Here is a 21,196-nt window from a genome sequence, read left to right on the forward strand (position 1 = left end):
AAAATTTTTTGCAAACTGAGAATCCAAAAAAATTGCTTGGGTCAAGTCAATTGAAAGGTATGGGTTTGGTAATTTTGAAGTGTTTTACTTCAATTTTGACCTTTTGCATTTTTTTACATGTTCTTTACTATAAAATAAATTTCAAAACAAAGTCATTTTGCTCTGAAAAAACTGAACTTCTTTGTTTAGAAAATGTCACAATGGGACACTTGGACAATTTTGAAACTTTTTCAAAAAATTTTTTTTGAAACGGGAAATTCTTCCAATCTGACCCTTCCTGGTGAACATGAATTTGTTTTTCTCAGAGGTTTTTTTCCAGCCACAATCTCTAGGTTTTTCTCAATAGAATGCACGTGGAGAGCTGCTGATTCGAATAATAATGCGAGAGAGAGAGAGAGAGATGCATATAGACTAAATTAAACCAGGCCAGTTCAACAAAAGTATCCCAGAAACTGATCTGGAATGTATTTTAGTTTAGGATTGCTTCTGCCTACCATTATCTCCTCAAAATTCCTGAGAAAATGTAAGTACCACATTGCATGAAACCTATGTATTCCATTTATATTGCTGTTGTTGCACTCGCTATCCCTTCTGTCATTTTTACATGTGTACTACAGGTGAAATGCTACCAGTAATCTACTCAACTCTCTAAAGTTCAGATATAAACTTAGGCTATGTCTGTACTTGGGGCTGTGGGTGAGTCCCAGCTCGAGGAGACATACTTGGCTAGCTCGCATCAAGCTAGTGTGCTAAAAATAGAACGTAACCATGGCAGCATGAGCCTGTCCTGCCATTGGTGCTATGCTCTGCTAATGTAATAATGGCACAAACTTCATTCAGTGAAGTAATGGCAGAATCTGATTTCAGTCCTCATAAAGCAAAGAGTATTGGCTAAGACTTTGTAAGACATTGTCTAGGCTCAAGGCATAAGCACGTACAGGGCTTGATTCACGTGCAAGAAGAGGAGTTACTCTGCCTAAGGGGGGAATTGACTCCCTCGTGATGTCCAGGGGGAGGACAGCTTTAACTGACACTGGGGCTACTGGACACCTTAAACTATGCTGGGGGTGCCCCTTTCTGGATAGAGCTGCAGCTGTGGGAGTCCAGGTTCAGAGATGCACTGCTGCAACCTCTCTCCGGGCAGAATTTCTTCTGCTGCAGGCCCTTTGCCCTGGTTTATTATGGCATAACTATAGGCTGAATCAAACTCTCAGCACGCTGAAGCATCCAGTAGGCATAGTTTCCCTGCAATACCTTACAGTAGATCAAGTTTTAGCTCAGAATTTCTTTGCTTTCAAATAAATACAGATAAACAACAAACTTCCTTTCCCAACTGTTGTAATGAAAAAGGAAAGCATTTATCTCTCTGCAGTGATATGTACTGTAAGTATCAGCTATCCCAATGGAGCAGTTATGATTTAACCAAATTGTGTATATTTGATCCATTCACAGATGTTCTAGTAGCCTCTTCGAAGTGCATTATTATAGTACAGGGTCTATGCGATAGCACATATGCTCTTGATCACTATTAGCATTCTGCCTTCTTACTCCACATCTCCTAATAATTCTCAACAAGGACTATTTCTGAGACCGTTTCTATTCCTGAGATTGCTCTTTTTCCCCCCTGAACACCAGTGAGGTGATGAGGGCTTCTCTCAAGAGCCCCTCATTTAAAATTCTGCCACTGGATTGATTCCCCTGCATGAAATGCAGCTTGTCCCTTCTCTGGCTACTGTTAAATCAATCCTGTCAGAAATGACATATCCCTGAGACTCATAAAAGTATTTCTGAAGGGCAATTTGATACTTGTGGAATGGACAAGATTGGCAGGTATTTTCAGAGAGTTTCTCATGGAAAGATAACTCTTGCAGGGTCCTAACTCCACATGACCCTCCTTCAAACTATATGAGTTGAACTCTGTTCCATACTGTCTGTATACTCTTCAGGAACTAGGTATAAACATTCCCAGCATGTGACAACATAATGGTCTTGCCAAGTGGTTTACTTGGATTTTGGTCATGAAGAAGTGTTGGTTTTTCGATAAGTAGATTTCTTGAATCTCCTCTTCTGCAAGGTCTAGAAGAGCACAGCTTATTGCAGACTAAGTGGGAAGGGAGGAATTTTGTGGCAGATTGCAGATACTGACAGTGTATCCCTGCCACATGCTCTGAGTCAAACATCAGGTAGATGAATATTCATAATGGAGCATAATGGCCAATAAACAGTAGTCAAAATAGGGACACAGTGCTAACCCCCCCACATCTAACTGATTGTTGAAATCTGATGCTGTGCCACAAATGGTAGAATATTAACAGCACACTCCCATGTTTGTCAGCTAATATCATTTTCTCCTCTACTCTACAAATGTTCTGACTTGAGAGGGGCATGTTATTAATGTAATCATACACCCATTTCAGTAAGGCATAGAGTAAATTCTTCAATATTCTTTCCACATCAGGGAAAGGTTTGTTTCTCATGAATTGTAACACTATCCCTCAACAATATGGAGAAGGCCTGAGTAAATTTTGCTAGAGGAAATTGGTTGTGTCACATATGTATATTATTCTTAGTTGAAAGAAAACCAACTCTTGTTCCAGTTTCCATATTGCTGCTGAGAATCATTTTCCCTATTATTTTAACTCACAAACCAATTAAAGCTCTGTTAATGCAGTTCATATTTCAGCACATGAAATGTGGTGGGTAAGATTACCCATACATCTAGCAGAATAAGGCTAACCAGAGCCAGTAGTTGCAAGTTGAAGCTAGATGAATTCAGACGAGAAATAAGGCACACATTTTTAACAGGGAGGGTAATTAATCATTGGATCAACTTACCTAGGGATGTGGGGATTCTCCATCACTTGAATTCTCTAAATGAAGACTGGACATCTTTCTAAACTATATGCTTTAGCTCAAAGAGAAGTTATGGGTGTGAAGCAGAAATTATTGGGTTACATAGATTTATTCTTTGGTTTGGGTTATGCAGGATCAGATGATATGGTCATAATGGTCCTTTAAAGCTTTAAAAATATATTAATTGAGAACCGCAAAAGAAGACCATCTGAGTACAATGCACTTAGATAAAGAGGCATGTGACAATTAAGGGATTAAAAACACACACACAACTGTGAAAATAGTGTTTTAAATAAAAATTAGATTCTGTAATATTTTCTAACTTCCACAATCACAGAGATCTGTGCAAATGGGTACACCTAATGTTCTACCAGATTCTGACTCTACTCCATATTTTGCATAATGTCATATTTCTTTTTACTAGGGATATGTACGCATAATTTCTTTCAATGCCAATGGACGTTATACCCATTGATCAGGGAGGTGAGATATTCTAGGTTTATTCAAATGCAGCATTTGGATTCTGGGAAGCTTCATTGGTTAGTAACTCTGCTATTTGCAAACCTCTTGTACTACAGCTTGAGTGTGGAGTAAGTGAAAATCAAAGCTCAGATGTAACTGGATGAAACTGTCAAAGTATTGCATCAAATGTACATGTAAACATAAAGTAATGGTACTGAAGATAAGCAGGAGGCTTCTTCTTCTTATTGGCATGGACTTTTGGATAATGCACAGGAACATGACTCAGGAGATCTGGGTTCTGTTCTTAGCTCTACGACTGATTTGTTTTGTAACTTGGATCAATGAATGTAGTCTGTGCCTCAGTTTCCCCTTCAATAAAATGGGGCTGATAGCACCTTCCAGAGAAATTTTGAATATTACTTGTATAGTTATGTGAAATTCTCTGATGGAAATCCCCGCTGTAAGTGTAAGATTGTATTCAAATCTAATTTGAATTGCTTTCACAATGTCAAAAGCACCGAAGTTCCATTTTCAAAAAGTGACTTAGGCATTAAGAATCTAACTTTCCATGAGACTTAATTTCCTAAGTGCCCTACTGAAAAGAGGGTATAAGCTCCTCAGTTGCTTAAGTGCTTTTGAAAATTTTATCATCCATCTGAAAATGGATAATTTTTTCAAGAAAAATATGTAATGTATGTTTAAAAATAAAGTTAAAATGCTAAATATTTTGGCTAGCTCTGATTATAATGTGTGACAGGGTCGGGCCAGATGGCTACAGGAGAGTACTAGAAGGTAGAAATATTAACCCCAGATTAAGCAGGTCCCTTTCCCCTGGGTAAAGTAACGGGCGGTTCTAGAACAATCAGGAACGTGCTAAAATCAATTAAGACAGGCAGACTAATCAGGGCACCTGGTTTAAAAGGGACCTCACTTCAGTTAGTGAGGGGCGTGCAAGGAGTGGGAAGTGAGAGGGCATGCTGCTGGAGGACTGAGGAGTACAAACGCTATCTGGAATCAGGAGGAAGGTCCTGGGGCGAGGATAAAGAAGGTGCTGGCGGGAGACCATGGGGAAGTAGCCCAGGGAGTTGTAGCTGTCACACAACTGTTACAGGAGATGTTGTAGATAGCTGATATCCCCAGGGCCCTTGGCTGGAATCCAGATTAGAGGGCAGGCCAGGGTTCCCCACATCCCCCCAACTCCTTATTGGATACAGGAGGAGTTGACCTGGACTGTGAGTCCCACCAGAGCGGAAGGTCTCTGGCCTGTCCCCCGACCCGCTTGGTGGATCAGCAAAGACTGAGGGGATTGTTCTCCTCCCTTTCCCTATGCTGGCCAGTGATGAAGTTAGCTGAGTGAACGGCAGGTTTGTACCACTGACAAAAGGAGCCAAACTGAGGGCTGCCTTGAACCTCTGAGGTGAGCAAATCTGCCAGAAAGCGCAGGATCCACCAAGGCAGAGGAGGAACTTTGTCACAAATGGAAAACAACAAATACACAGCGTTCCAAGCTAAGACAGAACCTGAGAAAATAGAACTGGTTGAAATTTTCCAAGTTGCAAATTTTTCAACCAAAATGAGAAAACAAGTATATTGAATACATGTTATATAAGTAACTGTATGAAGTGCATTCCTGTGCACCCTGTGAGTAGGGCAGGAAGATGCTGGAATTTGGCTTTGGTTCAGATACGCCATTGTATGTTTGAATGCTTAGCTGAATCTGACCTGAACAATTTGAATCTGCAAAAACTCATCTTTTTAAAAATCCGGCTCCTTGGAGATTACATTTTTTCTTTTGATGTTTGAACTGCTTCTTGTTCAGGTCAGGACTCAGAAAAAACACAAAAATAGGTGGTAATGTATAATATTGTCACTTCTGTTCCTGGCCAAAACCTAGAAGTGCCTAGCAGAATTATTAGACCTTAGATAAGTTTTGTTTTATTCCTTTTCAGAAATGAACTTCAAAGTTTTAAGTGGATTTCTAACTTTGTTGAAACTGATTCTCCCAACCCTACTTGCAAGACACAATGCCATCGGCAAAGGAAGAAGAGTAGCAGGTGCAATGTAACCGAATTTTCAGTGGTGGTGATGATTTGCCAAATATTTTTGAACATGTCTAGATATCAGTTGTCTTGATTAATTAATCTTCAAGCATATCTCTTCCAATTAACTGTTATTCAAAGGACAACCAAAAAAAGTGAGGAGTACTTGTGGCACCTTAGAGACTAACAAATTTATTTGGGCATAAGCTTTTGTGGGCTAAAACCCATTTCATCAGATGCATGCAGTGGAAAATACAGTAGGAAGATAGATATATATATATACACACACACACACACAGAACATGAAAAAATGGGTGTTGCCATACCAACTGTAACAAGACCAAACCAATCAATTAAGGTGAGCTGTTATCAGCAGGAGAAAAAAAACGTTTGTAGTGATAATCAGGATGGCCCATTTCAAACAGTTGACAAGAAGGTGTGAGTAACAGTAGGGGGAAATAGCATGGGAAAATAGATTTTACTTTGTGTAATGACCCATCCATTCCCAGTCTTTATTCAAGCCTAATTTAATGGTGTTCGGTTTGCAAATTAATTCCAATTCTGCAGTTTCGCATTGGAGTCTGTTTTTGAATTTTTTTTGTTGGAGAATTGCGACTTTTAGGTCTGAAATTGAGTGACCAGGGAGGTTGAAGTGTTCTCCGACTGGTTTTTGAATGTTATAATTCTTGATGTCTGATTTGTGTCCATTTATTCTTTTGTGTAGAGACTGTCCGGTTTGGCCAATGTACGTGGCAGAGGGGCATTGCTGGCGCATGATGGCATATATCACATTGGTAGAAGTGCAGGTGAACGAGCCCCTGATGGTGGGGCTGATGTGATTAGGTCCTACGATGGTGTACCTTGAATAGATATGTGGACAGAGTTGGCAACAGGCTTTGTTGCAAGGATAGATTCCTGGGTTAGTGTTTTTGTTGTGTGGTGTGTGGTTGCTGGTGAGTATTTGCTTCAGGTTGGGGGGCTGTTTGTAAGCGAGGACTGGCCTGTCTAGTAAGTGAGTTCCTACTGTGAGCTACTATCTATGACAATTTGGGTTTGTTTGTTTTAAAAAGAGGAAGGTTAAATATACAATGAATTACTAGTCTCTGTACTATTTAAAGCTGTGATCCTGTAAACACTTAGGGGCAGAATTCGGAGCCAGATTTTCAAGGGACCAGATCCTCAAAAGCGCTCAGCACCCAAAATTCTGAGCTCTTTTGAAAGTCTGGCTGATGATGAAATTCAAGCATCGGAGTAGCCACTTTACAGTGAAACTGCTCAGATGCATAAAGTTAAACATGTTCATTAGTTTTTGCAAGGATCTCAATTACTTAAATGGAATGGAGGTGTTCTGAAAAGCACTTCAGTGTTCTAGATCTCAGGGTTCCAATTAAGTAAAATTCTCATGCTGAAACACAGAAATCGTAACTGGTAACATTTTTTGACAAGCCTGGTTTGCTTTCTTCTTGTGATAGGACGACTCCTTGTTAGGTGAACGAGATTTGGCTCAGTTGTCTGTTACAAACTTTACTGGCCTAATTGAGTAGGAATAGTGTCTCCATTGAAAATGCACAGTGGTGTATTTTAATGTTTTAATTTTTAATCAACAATCAATTCAGTACAGTATTAAAAGGTACATAAAGCAAACCTGTGTTTGAATTGAATCATAGGAGTTAGTGATGGAAAAGTTCTATTAGCTCATGTAGTCTTCCCTCCTACTACTGGATAATTTATTTGGATCTCACCAAGAGGAGTTTCCCCCAACATTCCGGTTAAATTTAGACCACAGGCAGGGACCTTGCCTCCTTTTTGGTTTGTATAGTCTTACCTTCCTTAATTTATCTCTATTTTGTTACATCTTGTACCACCTTAAATAATTTTTTTCACTCCTCTTTGCATCTTTCTGGTAGAAGTATATCTCTCCTAAAGTATGTTATACATATTTAACGCTTGTATTCCTGAAAATATTGAGTTGCAATGATGTGTGGACACAATGTTTGCATAGCCTTCAGTTAGAAGCAACAGTAGATTGAATGGGCCAAAAGTATATCTTTGACGGTATCTTTATTAAACAGTGCATGTTGCTGACAAAATCTCAGTGCTGAATATCAAATGGAAATTGTTTTGCAGAAAACGCTCTTTTAAAAAAAATTAGAAAAGGTTTCTTGCAATTACAAAAGTAGGAGACCGAAAGAGATGCATGGAAAATTTAGGAAGAATGCTCATGAATCTAGTTTATGAACTAGATACATGCTAAAAGGAAATATAGCAGACGGAAAATAATATTTTCCTTTCAAAGAAAAGAAGTTGGAGGGGGACTTTAACTCAGGAGTCACTGGTTTTTAGCTCCCTGCCACCCACCGGCTGCCAAAAATTTATTGTATGCTTTTTTTAAAAGATTACATCTGGCTGCCTTCTTAATTGAACATTATTTTGGTAAGTTTTTGCCTGCTTTATTAATTTATTTAATGCAAATTACATGTAGCTAAATAACAGCCAACTGTAAAACCTGAGGATGTAATTCCATGCAGCAATGCTGCTGATGTAATCACGAGAGAGAATACTGTGGCTTGTGTAGTGTTTCCAAGTTACATCATAGGCCTTTAATTCACAGTGGGTTTGCCATCTTCCTTTTCCTTCTTTAAAATGGATCCTTCAGTAATCCTTCAGTAATGAGGAAATGTTAGCCCATTACTATTCTGGAGATGCTTTGGCAGCCTACTTCCCATTTCTGCTGGGGCGGAAATGCATCATCATGGAAAAATGTCCAGTAAAAGTGGGCCCAGTTTTGAGCAAAAAGGGCTTTGCACCAATAAAATGGATGGGGTGATATCTTTTATTGGCCCAACTTCTGCTGGTGAGAGAGACAAGCTTTTCGAGCTTATGCTGAGCTCTTCTTCGAGTCTAGGAAACTAATTCAGAGTGTCACAGCTAAATATAAGGTGGAACAGATTGTTTAGCATTCAAGGTCAAGAGGGCCGTTAACATCCCTTCAGTCACAGGGAGGAAAAGAAGGGGAGGGGAGCAGCTAGGGGGCAACTGTTGTAAGTGGGTTACAGATTGTTGTAATAAGCCATAAATTCAGTGTGTCTGTTCAGGCCATGATTTTTAGTGTCCAGCAAAGTTATGAATTTAAGCTCCCAGGCTCGTCTTTTGAAAGTGTTGTGTAGGTTTCCTATGAGGACTTATAGGTCAGATATAGAGTGATCGCTTTGTAAAAAGTGTTCACCCACAGGTGGTGTGGTGTTTTGTCTTTTATCATTTTCCTGTGTGAGTTCATTTGAGAGCATAGTGCTTTTCAGGTACTCAGATACCACAGAATATGCTGCGAGGAGAAAGTCCAGGATATACACCTGAACACATTCAAAACTGCCTTCACCAAACAAGGACACTCCACCACAAAAATAGATCACATCACATCATGGCATGGCTCACCGAAATACCTCAAGAGAACCTGCTTCAATACAGAAATAAAACCCCTTCTAACCACACACCCCTAGTTGTCACCTGCCCCTACAGGGAACCCTTAGTATCCAACAACTACAACCAGACATGAAAGTAAGCCAGTACGCCCTGGTGCACCGTACCGGGGTGGATCAGCTTCCCCAGGCGCAATTTAAAGGTCTGCAGCTCCCAGCAGCGGCTGGAGCCCCCGGCCCTTTAAATTGCTGCCGGAGCCCTGGGGTAGTGGCAGCAGGGCTGGGGCGGTGATTTAAAAGGCCCGGGGTGGTAGCGGTGGCTGAGCCCTGGGCCCTTTAAATCGTCTCCAGAGCCCCACCGCCACTTCCCCAAGGCTCTGGCATGCTCCGGGGATGATTTAAAGGGCCCAGGGCAGTAGTGGCGGTCGGAGTCCCGTCCCTGGAGCCCTGCTGCCGGAGCCATGGAGAAGCGGTGGTGGGGCTCCGGGGATGATTTAAAGGGCCCAGGGTTCTGGCCCCCGCTACTGCCCTGGGCCCTTTAAACTGCTGCCAGAGCCCCCGGCTGCTGCTGTTACCTGGGCGGGGGGAGGAGGGGAGGGGAGGGGGAAGGAGGCACTTACCGGTACAGGGTGGTCCGGGGCTGGCTCTGACCCCCTCCAGTCCAGCCCTGTACCGGTAAGTCCCTAGACTTACTTTTACCCCTGACTACAACCCATACTCAATGAGAACCCCATCCTGAAAGAAATATTTCCTGAGCCCCCTCTTCTGGCGTCCAAACAGCCCCCCAACCTCCCCAAGCTCATAGTCAGAAGCAAGCTCCCCACAGACCAGGACAGGCCAAATCAAAGCTGTACCAATGATCAACACCCACCCCCACCTCCCACCACAACACACCTTTCAAGATCTAAGGGTCCTACACATGCCTATCACAACATGTATTGTAGCTCATCCAGTGCACTAAATGCCCTAATAGCAACTATGTGGGTGAAACCAGACAATTACTACGCTCTCAAATGAATTCACACAGGGTGAATGAATCCAAATTAATGTAAATGTCTACAACCAGGGAGAGGAAATAAACAGTACAGAGGCACAATGGGTCAGTCGCACCCATTGCATTAGAGAGAGATTAAATTTCTCTAACCTTAATTGGTGTTATCAATCCTGAGTTTTTATATCTCTGAGACCTATATCTTTGTATGAGTTGTAATATTACTTAAGCACCTCCCTGGGGAACAGAACAGTGATAATAGAGGGCTCTTCAATCTACTGGTGAAAGATATAACAAGATCCAATGGTTGAAAGTTGAAGCTAGATAAATTCAGCCTAGAAATAAGGTGCAAATTTTCAACAGTGAGGGTAATTAGTCATTGGAAGAATTTTATGAAAGGCTGGGGTAGATTTTTCCATTACTGAACATTTTAAAAACAAGATTGGATGTTATTCTGAAAAGATATGTTCCAGCTCAAACAGGAGTTAATTGAGGGAAATCCCATGACCTGTGTTATGTGGGAAAGTCAGACTGGTCCCTTCTGGCCTGATAATCTATGGATTTATTTAGTTGAGTGGAGTACCACTTACTTTAGGAAAGGTGTAGGGTGGGTTGGTTGGTTTGTATGTGAAAGGAGGTGTCCACAAGAAAAATCACTACTTAAAAAGAAGTCCACACTAGGGAAAAGTTTGAAAGCCCCTGATGTACTTGCACGTTTTTCCTCTGGATAGAAATTGAGTGTTTGGACTGTGTGACTTGAAAGGGTGAGATTCATTTTACAGCAGTACCTCCTAATGTTTTTTCATCTAACTGTATTTATTTCCTCAATAAGATTTCACCATAAATGATGATATTCAGAGAAGAAAACAATTTGTGTGAGAATGGAAAAGCAGCTGGGAATTGCTGATGTGAATTTATCTGAAGTTTGACAAGAAATGCTCCATTAGGCTCTCTGCTGTGGCTATGGTCTTGTTTACAACTAAGCAATTTGGCTTCTAGGGGGAGTTCTCATAGCTTGTACATAAATTATGGGTCAAATCCTCAACTGATAAACATTGAGGTAGTGCCATTGAACTCAGTAGAGCTATACCAGTTTACACCAGCTCAGGATCTGGGTCTGCTCTTATATCTTCCTATGCACTTACTAAATGGAGCTTCCAATTCTTTAGAAATGCACCTCTTACGACAATATCTACCCAGAGTTCATTCAGCTTTAACAGTTCTCCTGTTGTTTGTGTTCCTTTGCAGCTTCCTTTGGTCTCTACTTCCCTAGGAAAGATTATTCTGAGACTGTCTACATTGATCAACCAGCCGGTACACCACTACTGCACATCCGTGCCTTGAGGGATTCACATGGGGAGGTGGCCCACTTTCAGCTGTGCCAGCATCTCTTTATCTATCGCGTTGGAGCCTATGAAAATCATTGGTTTCAAATCAAAGAAAAAACAGGGCTTCTCTACCTCAATAAGAGTCTGGATAGAGGAGACTTTGATATCCTGTGTAAGTCTGAGAGGAGTAGCTGCAGTTGCGATAATGTCCAGAGTTGAAGCTAAACACTTACATCTAATGGGATTTATCCAGCAGCATATGAATAGCAAGTCAATACTTAGGGATCAGATTGGAAGAACTGTTTGTTTACTTTAAATGAATTTTGGGATTGAAAAGAATCCTCAGATAGACACAGTGGTATTAAAGCCAAAATGAACACTAAGGCCAAGAAGAAATTGCATTAGTTGTCAAATGGTGGAGTTTCATCAGGAAAGTTTCATCAGTTTAACTAAATCAATGTAATGAACCTAGACTAGACCCCAAAGAAGACACACTTAAACCATTTTTAATCCTTGCAAGTTTATTCTTATTTAGTAATTTACCAACAAGTTATATCCATTTATGTGTTGGTTAAAATTTTATTTCTGCATCAGTTCAGATAGACTGATTTTAGTTAAACTGGTGCAACTTTTCTAATATAAGCAAAACCTTTAATTACAAAGACCCAGCTATCTGGAGCACTTTTTTTATGGGGTAGTAAATGAACCTCTGCTGAAGGGGTTAAGTGATGCCTATTTATATTGCTTGGGATTGAAGTGAGGTTTTTTTTTGTAAGAACCGCATACCATTGAACCATAGAAATGAATTGTTTCCATTCTCCTCTTGCATTCAATAGACAGAACCTATATCTTGGTGGTTTTGATCCCCGAGGAAATTAGGTAGCATTAGATGAGGGAGGAGAAAGTGGTGTAAAGAAAGATCCAGAAGTAAAGGCTGCTGAAAAGGCTTTCACTGTGGGGTAGTCTGATAGTCTGAAGCAATAGGAGAACCTATAAGAGCCATATTTTCCACCTTAGCCTGTAATTTTGGGTGGCTTGGTCCAACTTCAAACATGTAGGGCCTTATTTTCAGAGGTGCCAAACATCACGTATTGTCACTGAACTGGCCTTTACTTCTGGATCAGTTTCAGAGATCAGTAGGGTTCCACCGTGGGGTAGTGTGATAAGCTGAAGGAATAGGAGAACCTGTAAGAACCATGTTTTCCACATTAGCCTGTAATTTTGGGTGGCTTGGCCCAACTTCAAACATGTAGGGCCTTATTTTCAGAGGTGCCAAACATCAGGTATTGTCACTGAACTACTTGGTTCACTGTAGAATAATGGCTGATGGAAGGAAAATATTAAGAGGAATATTTGCTTGTTTCTTTGTCAACTGTTTCTTTGTTTCTGTTCTTGCAGTTGGAAGAAATTGGTTGTCATTACCAAAAGTGACATTTCATGTCTACCTTTCATCTCAGCCCTTCCAAGGGAAGGAATGTGAGACGCCCATTTCTGCCCTGGTGCATCTCTCCATCCTCAATGCCACTGTACCAGCTTGCAATGCTCTGACATCAAGGGAGCTTTGTTTCTCAGAAATGGATCTCTCCTTTCACATCAAGGAGAATAAACCACCTGGTACATTTCATCAGCTTCAGTTACCCCCAATACATCACCTGTGCCAGAATGTCAGCATTTCCTACAAATTACTAGCAGGTAAAACTGGAGGTAAACCATTCAGTCACGGTCATATTAATGAGATTTTTAATGGAGCAGATCTCTCTTCTGTTGGTTATTCTACTCTGCTTCCATACAAGTCCTGTAGACTTCCTCTTGTGCCCCTGATATAGCTCCTCCACCTTCCTCCATATCTCTTCCTAGACTGATTTTCATAATACAGAGTGAAATTCTTCCCTCTACATGGATGCAACCCAAATGGATTCATTGGGATCACACCAGTATGTCAAAGAGGAGAATAATCACACACCACTAATAGGAAAGGATTATTCCAGTTTATGCTCTGCATGTGTTGTTTCAGTTGACGGGCTGCCTTTTCGCTACAATGAGAACACCACAGGCGTGAGTGTTGTGCAGCGTTTGGATCGGGAAGAAAGAGAGAGGTACGAGCTGATCGCCAAGTGTACAGTGAGAGAGGGCTCCAAGGAGATGCAGGTCGAGGTGCCCTTCCTGGTCAATGTGTTAGATGAAGATGACTCTGCCCCCTTCCTTCCCAATGGCACTAGCACGACGGATGCTGTTGTGGAATTCAACAGAAAAGAGGTAGAGTTCTCTTCTGCTTGGACTCTGAGATGTTCAGTGGAAATGCTGTGGGTTAGGCATGTCTACATGGAAACTTCAGACCTTGTATGTTAGCTCCCAGCATCATATGCCCTAATTTACGATACAGTCCAGAGAGCTCTGACTGCCTAATAATAGTAATAATATGAGGAATGTGATGACCACCTCCACTGAGTGACTAATTATCTGCGTGGTCATTTGACAGATTTCCCTGTGTGTGTATATCTGCCTATATCTTACATACAAAAAGCTATGTTAAAATATAATTTAGGTGGGAAAGTCAATCACTGAGAAGTTAAGAAATGCAAGATTTATAGCTGTCCATGCAACCATGATTCTTCTTTGTGCAAGTACACTGACTGAGGCCTGGGTTCTGTGGAAAACAATAGCGTGTGTAATTAAATACTGTACCATAATGCATGCACACAAAGAGGCATCGTGTCAAAGGCCTGCTTCAAACAAAGAAGAGGTGAGAGCTTCTCAAATAAAAGGGTTTCAGGAATCTTTTGTTATGGAAGGTCTTAGGGAATCTAAATATTGGGGTTGCTACCAGCTCCTCATATAATGTATATTTGTGAATATCAATTGATATTTCTTTTATTTATTTATTTACAATGGGATTTAAACAGGCACCTGTCTGCTGCCTTGGACATCTTTTGGTGTTACTTATAAAAAAAAAAAATACAAACAGAACAAAACCAGCAGCAACTTCCTGGAAAACTCCACCTCAAACGCTAACCAACTTTCCCCACCAACACTCCCATCCTACATAAACCTTCCTCAGATATCTAGGCAAAATTATGGTTCTTGCAGTGTCCACTGAAAGTCAACAATGCCAGAGTATTCAGGGCCAAGGGTAGGATCTTGTTCTGTAGCTGAAGGTTGCTCATTGACAACCCTTTACCACTTCCACCCCCTTTCTACTCCATGGCACCCCTCCTGCTACAGTGAATAGAGTCCAGCCTGAAAGTAGGCACATTTCTCGTATGGCTTTATAGGTGAAACCCAAGATACATATGTATAAAACTAGTAGAATAATATTCAGCTGGGACTTACTCTGGGAGAAGAAACGCTCATAAAAGCTTTAATAGATGGTTGTTATGCTTGAGCCATTTCAATGTGCGTTCATCATAAGCCATGCATAAAATTCCAGCAAGTACTCAGTCACTTCCCTCCAGGGATTTCTGTGTAATAATATTTCTCTAATAGCTGTATTTCTTTCCCTTGGAAGTAAACTGGATTTTGCATATCTGGTCTGGAAAGAGAGTATACAATTTTGGATGTTTGCTGCCACCTACAGGCTTGACATATCAGTTCCACACACCGATGGGCATAACTAGTAGAGCTGCTTGAAAAATGGAATTCCCATCCCATGGAAAATTCTGACTCTGAAATTTTGTTTCTTCTCAAATCAGGATGAAAAGCAGAAATCTCAGTATTTGTCATGCAGTGAAATATTTTTGACTTTAATATGATGTATAATATAGTTGAAATAAACCTTGACAAAATCAATTTATTCTCATGAAACATTTTGATTTAATTAATTCAGTGTTTTCCAGCAGAAAAATCTGTTGCCGGAAAACTTCCAAAATACCTCTGATAATTTGTATATTCAAACTTAAAAGGAGAAAGGATTTGTATGGGAATCTCAATGTCCAATGGAATTATAACTGTACAAAATGAGTTTGAGGCCTACTGCCAGGTAATCAGAAATCTAGTGTAGAGTCAATAAAGAGCAATCTAGTGGAATGATCACAAGACTGGGAGCCTAGAACATCTGATTTCTGATCATCCTTCTGTTACTAACTCTCTGTGGGGCCTTAGTTATGTCATGCGGCCTCTGTTTCTTCTTCCCTGACTTTTAAATGTGGATTTGTTGCTCACCTGCAACAAGAATATTGAGGATTATTTTTTTTATTTTGATGAGTGAAAGCAAGGTATGATCCTGTTACTTCTGCCTTCAAACGTCCAGTATTACATTTGAGCACAGCCGCTTAATTAGTCTCTCCCGGGAGCTAAGGGAGAAAAATCTCTGCTATCCCAGCCATTCTCTGTAAATTGGGGATTAAAATTTTTTAAAAATCCCACAGCACATAACAGAGAGTGAACTGCATGTCTCAGGGAGTGGAGACTGCACTACATGGGACACATCCTCTTGTGTGTTCCAACCCTTCTTGCCATTCACACAGCTGAGAATTCAAGCCACCCTAAACTCTGTGAGGTTGAGTTGGTGCAGAACCAGCCAGAGAATGAAGATCAGTATGGTCCATATCAGAGAATGGTTCCGTGAGGACTCCCCCCCGCCCCTCCTCACCTTGCTGACCTGAGCCAATATTGGCAGTCCCATATTTTTCACTTGGCTTTTCATTCTGTGCATCACGTCATGTTTATTCAGTGATATACCAGAGTTGCAAAATTACCCCAAAGATCATCCTAGCTACAAAGTCTCTGGGGTCATTGAGACCACTAGTTGGGGATTGCTGGAATCAGATATGCTGTCTTTACATAGGTCTCAAAACTGACTGTTGCTACAGTAATTTTGCAATTCACTGGCTTTGTGAAATGCTGTTACAGTGCTCATCTGTCTCCAAATAGGTGGTAAACGGTAGGATCATCAATCTTTGCCCTTTCTGTTAAAGACCTACAAAGACTTTGAATGGAAGTGGATTTGTACAGAATGTCAGGGAGCTTTATATGGACAGGACTTTGGTCTCCAGATTGTATCACTTATTCAGACAGTAAACCAGAAAGCAAATCTGGAAAAAAAATAGTATGGCAGTCATTGATTTTTCCCCATATTGTCTATGTTTTTCTTGTAGGGAACTGTCCTAGCCACACTGACTGTGTGTGATGCAGACACCACACCTATTTTCCCCATTGAAAGCAGCAGAAAGAAGTACACAGGCACCATCAGTACAACTGATCCGTGGATTAGCGAAACATTTCGGGTGGATCACATCTTCCACGAGATCTATTTCAGCCCCAATGGCAGCCAAGTGAGGGGAACACTGCATGAATACAGTAAGGTCTCTTCCTTCTAACAAAGAGTGAAATTGCTTTGCTTATAATTGACCAAAATTGTATTTCACTTTTCTATGCATCTGGAAAATACCAAGCCGATGGAAAATGAGACAGAAAATCCCAGTATCAGAACAGATATTTGGGACTGAAAGAGGGGATTCTGATATTACAGTCTTTCCTCCTATGTATAACACAGTGACTGTATAGGAATCTGACAGTTGCATTATGTGTTGACTAGCCAAGAGAAGTTCTGATTGTATTGCATTTCAGAATGTGATTCTAAGCTAATGACTACAGCTGGATGGCAAACATTTTTCCTCTACCACACACATTTTTGAGATTTTTAAGATTTTCCAGTTTCACATTGGGGAGAAACGGAGACATTTTGAAAAAAAAATCATGAAAAAACAGAGAGAGGCCCATCCGCTTGCTCCACAATAGCTAATAGCCAGATGGGGAGGGCACTCACTTGGGTCCCCCAGTATACATCTACCCAGCCAAAAAAAAAGCCAAAACCCACAACACAGTGGGTCAGCTGACTCAGGTTCACATTGCTGGGCTGAAAATAGCAGTGTAGATGTTCGGGCTCGGGCTGGAGCCAGGGTGCTGAAACCCAGGAAGGCTGGAGGGTCTCAGAGCCCAGGCTCCAGCCTCAGCCTGAAAGTCTACACTATTTTTAGCTCTTCAGCTCAAGCCCATTGACCTGGGCTCTGAAAGTCACTGCTGCTGGTCTTTTTTTTTTTTTTTGCTGCGTAGACATATCGCCACATCCCAGATGATAGTCCTAACCACCAGGCTATTGGCTATTCTGTGGTGGGTATCTCTCATATTGACCAGAAGATATGTGAAACGTTCCTGTGAAAAATGTTGATTTTGATGAATCCACATTTTTCTACTAAGCACCATTTCATCAAAACATTCCCAACCAGCTTTAGTTGTGACATATCTTTAGGCACTTTTTGTTGAATGGAATGGGAGAATATCTATATTTCTAGTTTTAATTCAACCTCTCCCTTTACCTAGTATGACAAAGTTTCTGCTGTACCTTGGTGGGTCTTGCACTTATTGGCAGATTTGCTCACCTTGGAGCTTCACGGCAGCCCTCAGCTTGGCCGTTTTTCTGAACCCACAGTCCAGGTCGACGACTCCTGTGTCTGACGAGGAGTTGGGAGGATTTGGGGGGAACCCGGGCCCGCCCTCTACTCTGGGTTCCAGCCCAGGGCCCTGTGGAATGCAGCTGTCTAGGGTGCCTCCTGGAACAGCTGTGCGACAGCTACAACTCCCTGGGCTACTTCCCCATGGCCTTCTCCCAACCCCTTCTTTATCCTCACCATAGGACCTTCCTCCTGGTGTCTGATAATGCTTGTACACCTCAGTCCTCCAACAGTATGCATTCTCACTCTCAGCTCCTAGCACTTCTTGCTCCCAGCTCCTCTCACACACACCACAAACTGAAGTGAGCTCCTTTTTAAAACCCAGGTGCCCTGATTAGCCTGCCTTAATTGATTCTAGCAGCTTCTTGATTGGCTGCAGGTGTTCTAATCAGCCTGTCTTAATTGTCTCCAGAAGGTTCCTGATTGTTCTGGAACCTTCCCTGTTGGGAAACGGAACGTCTTTTGCTTGCTCCTCAGCTATCTGCTTTCTATTCTTTCCTAAAGCCCCCTGGCCCGGATTTTTCTTACTTTTTGCACCTGCCTTAGTCCCCCCTCGACCGGGCCTTTTTTGTTTTTTTGTTTTTTCTTGATTCTTTGTTTTTTTTTTCCATCTACGTGCTTCGGCCCTTAGTTTGCCATCACCCGCCCCCCCCCACGCCTGCTTTCGGGCGCAGCTATTTGCCTCAGCTGAGCCCCCGGAGGAGGGGGGGGAAGATTGCCGATTTTGCTGTCTGGAGGGGGGAGTGGAAACCCCCAGACCCAGCCGTTTTGCCAGCAGCTCGGACTTTACAACATTCTTAGCATGCCGGAAGCCTTGGAACACAGCCAACACAGCCGGAGAAGAAGATTTCAGCAGATGGGAGAAATAATCCAGGAGAGCTATAAATCATCGTGAAGGGGGCCGTAAGACTGAGTAATTTTCTGAATTATACTCTCGTGGGGGGGAGTTTGACTGTGGTTACTTGCGTTTGTGGCGGCACAGGGGGTGTGGCATGGAGACCCCCACCCCCGATCCATCGGTGCCCCTACCCCCCCATCGTTATTACAACTGTCACGGCCCCCCCGCCGTCTGTCCCTGCTGGCAACCTGCCATTTCCCTTCGGATCCAGCTGTTCGCTTTGAACTTTGCCTTCCGGACCGGACATAACAGCCGACCAACCGAGACTCTTTGGACAAACGTGTGTGGGTCTGCACCCCCCCCCCCGGATTGCTTATCCCACAGCTTGCCCCTATTACTGGACCCCGATTTTGGTTCCCCCCCCAGTTTAACCCCCTCGGCATTTCCCCCGTCCCTGCCCGCAGCCTAGCGGAAGGAGGGGCTACTCCGCTTTCCCCCCCGCCTTCCGGTGTCTCCCTGTCTCTCCCTGCTCACAATGGCGGGGAACGAGAGGGGCGAGACTGCTTCAACAAAATTAGTTGTCCCTCCCCCACCACCACCCCTGCCCGACCCCCAAGGTCCCCCCCCCACCACTATTGTCAAGATACTTGCCACCCCCTCTGCTGGGGCACCGGTAGCAGGAGGCACCAGGGTGATTGCTGCTGCTGCTGCACCCACCGCCCCCCCAGATTCTAGGAACCCCCCCCGGTTAGCCGGAAGGGCCAGGGCGGGTGGAAAGGAAAGGGCCCCGCTAAAACCACTAAGCCCTCCATGGCAGGGGCTGCCCCCACCGCTGTGGCCTCGTCATCAACCGTGGCGCCCCTCCCTGCGTTTCCCTCCACCAGCTCTGTGATTGTCCCTCCCCCGGCCCCCAGGACGTATGCCCGGGCGGCAGTGGGCTCCCCCCTGCCTACCGCCTCGTCATCTCGCCCCCCCCACCTCCGCCACCATCACCAGCGGCCGGGGCCCTTTCCCCGCCTTGACCAGGAAGCACGGCATCCGTTGCCTCCTGGTGCCCGCCTCGCCCCACGTGGAGACATACGTGCAGGCGTTGGCGAAGGTGGTAGGACTCACGGCTATTGTGGCGGCCTCCAAGATGTATGGGAAGGTCGTTTTTTTCTTAGCCTCGGAGGATGCCGCCCAGGAGGCGGTGGAGAGGGGCCTGACGGTGGGGGGGGTGTTTGTCTCCCTAGAACCGTTAGAAGACCTGGGCGTTCGCCTCGTCCTTACCTCCGTTCCTCCCTTCTTACCCAATGCTGCCCTGTTACCCGCTCTTTCCACTTTGGGGAAACTTGTCTCTGTTATCAGCCCTCTCCCATTGGGCTGCAAGGACCCCACCCTCCGTCACATTTTTTCGTTCCGCCGGCAAGTGCAGCTTCTACCACCGGCAGGGGCGCGTGACGAAGAGGCGCTCGAGGGGTCTTTTCTAGTCCCCTACCAGGGAGCCCGCTATCGGGTCTTTTACTCTACTGGAGAGGCCCGGTGCTACCTCTGCCGTTCAGCGGGGCATGTCCGCAGAGACTGCCCTTTGGCCCGGGGGGGAGGGGCACCCGAAACCCTCGAGACCCGGCAGGACATCGGCCCCATCGCTGCCGACGCCCCTGGCTGCCCAGCACCTGAAACCAACCCTCCTCCTACTCGACCCATCGCTGCTCCCGTCCGGGCCCAAGAAATACCTTCCCTAAAACGCCCGGGCAAGCAAGGGAGTTCCACCCTTGCTAGTACCAATACAACAGAGCCCATGGAGGAGGGTGTGGCAAGGATATTACCGGTTATAGGAGAGGGCCCTCCCCAAGGAGAAACCCCCGCCCCTCATGTTGCCTCACCGCTACCTCCCTGAACCCCTAAACCATCGCCTCTGCCCCCCGACACGACCCCTGCTAACCAGCCCCCAGATGACGCTATGGAGGGCTGGACCCTAGTCCAGGGGAAGCGAGGCAAGCGGAAGGCTCGAGCTCCGCTGCATCCATCCGACGCGGAAGCCCCCCGGAAGACCAGGAAATGAGGCACTGCTATCAAGCCTCCCACCACGGCCACGAGCGAGATCCATCCGCTGGTGTCGGGAGGGGAAGACGGACTGGCATTGGAGGGCAGAATCCCCCCTCCACGGGAGACCCTCCCCTCCGAGACTTCTGAGGACGCCCCTTCTGCCTGGACACTACCCGAACCCCCCGCGGACCCCGAGGCGACCGTTGAGGCGGGCCCTAGAGGAGAGGCCCCCGGGGTGGCAGGAGTTTGGCCTCTCCCCCTTGTATGCGGAGATTGAGGCCCTAGATTTGACCCCGGTCACCCAGGGAGGGGATGATCTGCTGCCGGCTGGCCTTGAGCTAGGCAGCCTTACCCCAGCCTCCCTTTCCCCATGCTCCCTCCCCCTAATTGCCTTCCTGGGTGAGCACCCTGCAGAAGGTGGTCCACCACCTGATGCCATGGCCGCTAAGGCCACCATGGAGCCAGCACCTAGCATTATTGGGAGCCCCCTCCCATACCCCTTAACCCTTGACTCTGCTCAGGAGGCACTTTCCTTTAGCTGCTTACCTCCTGAACCCCAGAGCCTTACCCCTGCCCCTGCCCCCACCCCTGCCCCTGCCCAAGTCCCTTCCTCCTGCAATGTTAATGCTGCCCCTGGGGTTATTTCCTTTCCGCCTTTCGCAGATTCCCCCCAGGGAGCAGTCTTTGCACTTTCTAGCCGCGACCCATTAGGAGTGGCAATTTTTCCCCTGCCATCCTCCTCTACCCCAAGGCGTGAAATGAATTTAATAACCCCAGCCTGTCAGACGCCCC

General features: G+C 44.3%; 1 protein-coding gene across 2 annotated transcripts in view; it reads left to right on the top strand.

Annotated features, from left to right (window-relative positions):
* RET (ret proto-oncogene) overlaps window positions 1–21,196 on the top strand; it is a 137,518-nt gene that overhangs the window by 65,334 nt on the left and 50,988 nt on the right. The window contains exons 2-6 of one of the 2 annotated variants that reach the window (XM_075130794.1): window positions 5,265–5,369; window positions 11,010–11,261; window positions 12,488–12,781; window positions 13,104–13,345; window positions 16,183–16,384. In XM_075130794.1, coding sequence (XP_074986895.1) covers window positions 5,267–5,369; window positions 11,010–11,261; window positions 12,488–12,781; window positions 13,104–13,345; window positions 16,183–16,384 — 1,093 coding nt within the window. In that variant the 5' untranslated portion in view covers window positions 5,265–5,266. The remainder of the gene's footprint in view (window positions 1–5,264; window positions 5,370–11,009; window positions 11,262–12,487; window positions 12,782–13,103; window positions 13,346–16,182; window positions 16,385–21,196) is intronic. The other variant, XM_048856253.2, reaches the window with a different exon arrangement.

This window comes from Caretta caretta, chromosome 7 (assembly GCF_965140235.1).
Source record: "Caretta caretta isolate rCarCar2 chromosome 7, rCarCar1.hap1, whole genome shotgun sequence".
Classification (NCBI taxonomy): Eukaryota; Metazoa; Chordata; order Testudines; family Cheloniidae; genus Caretta; species Caretta caretta.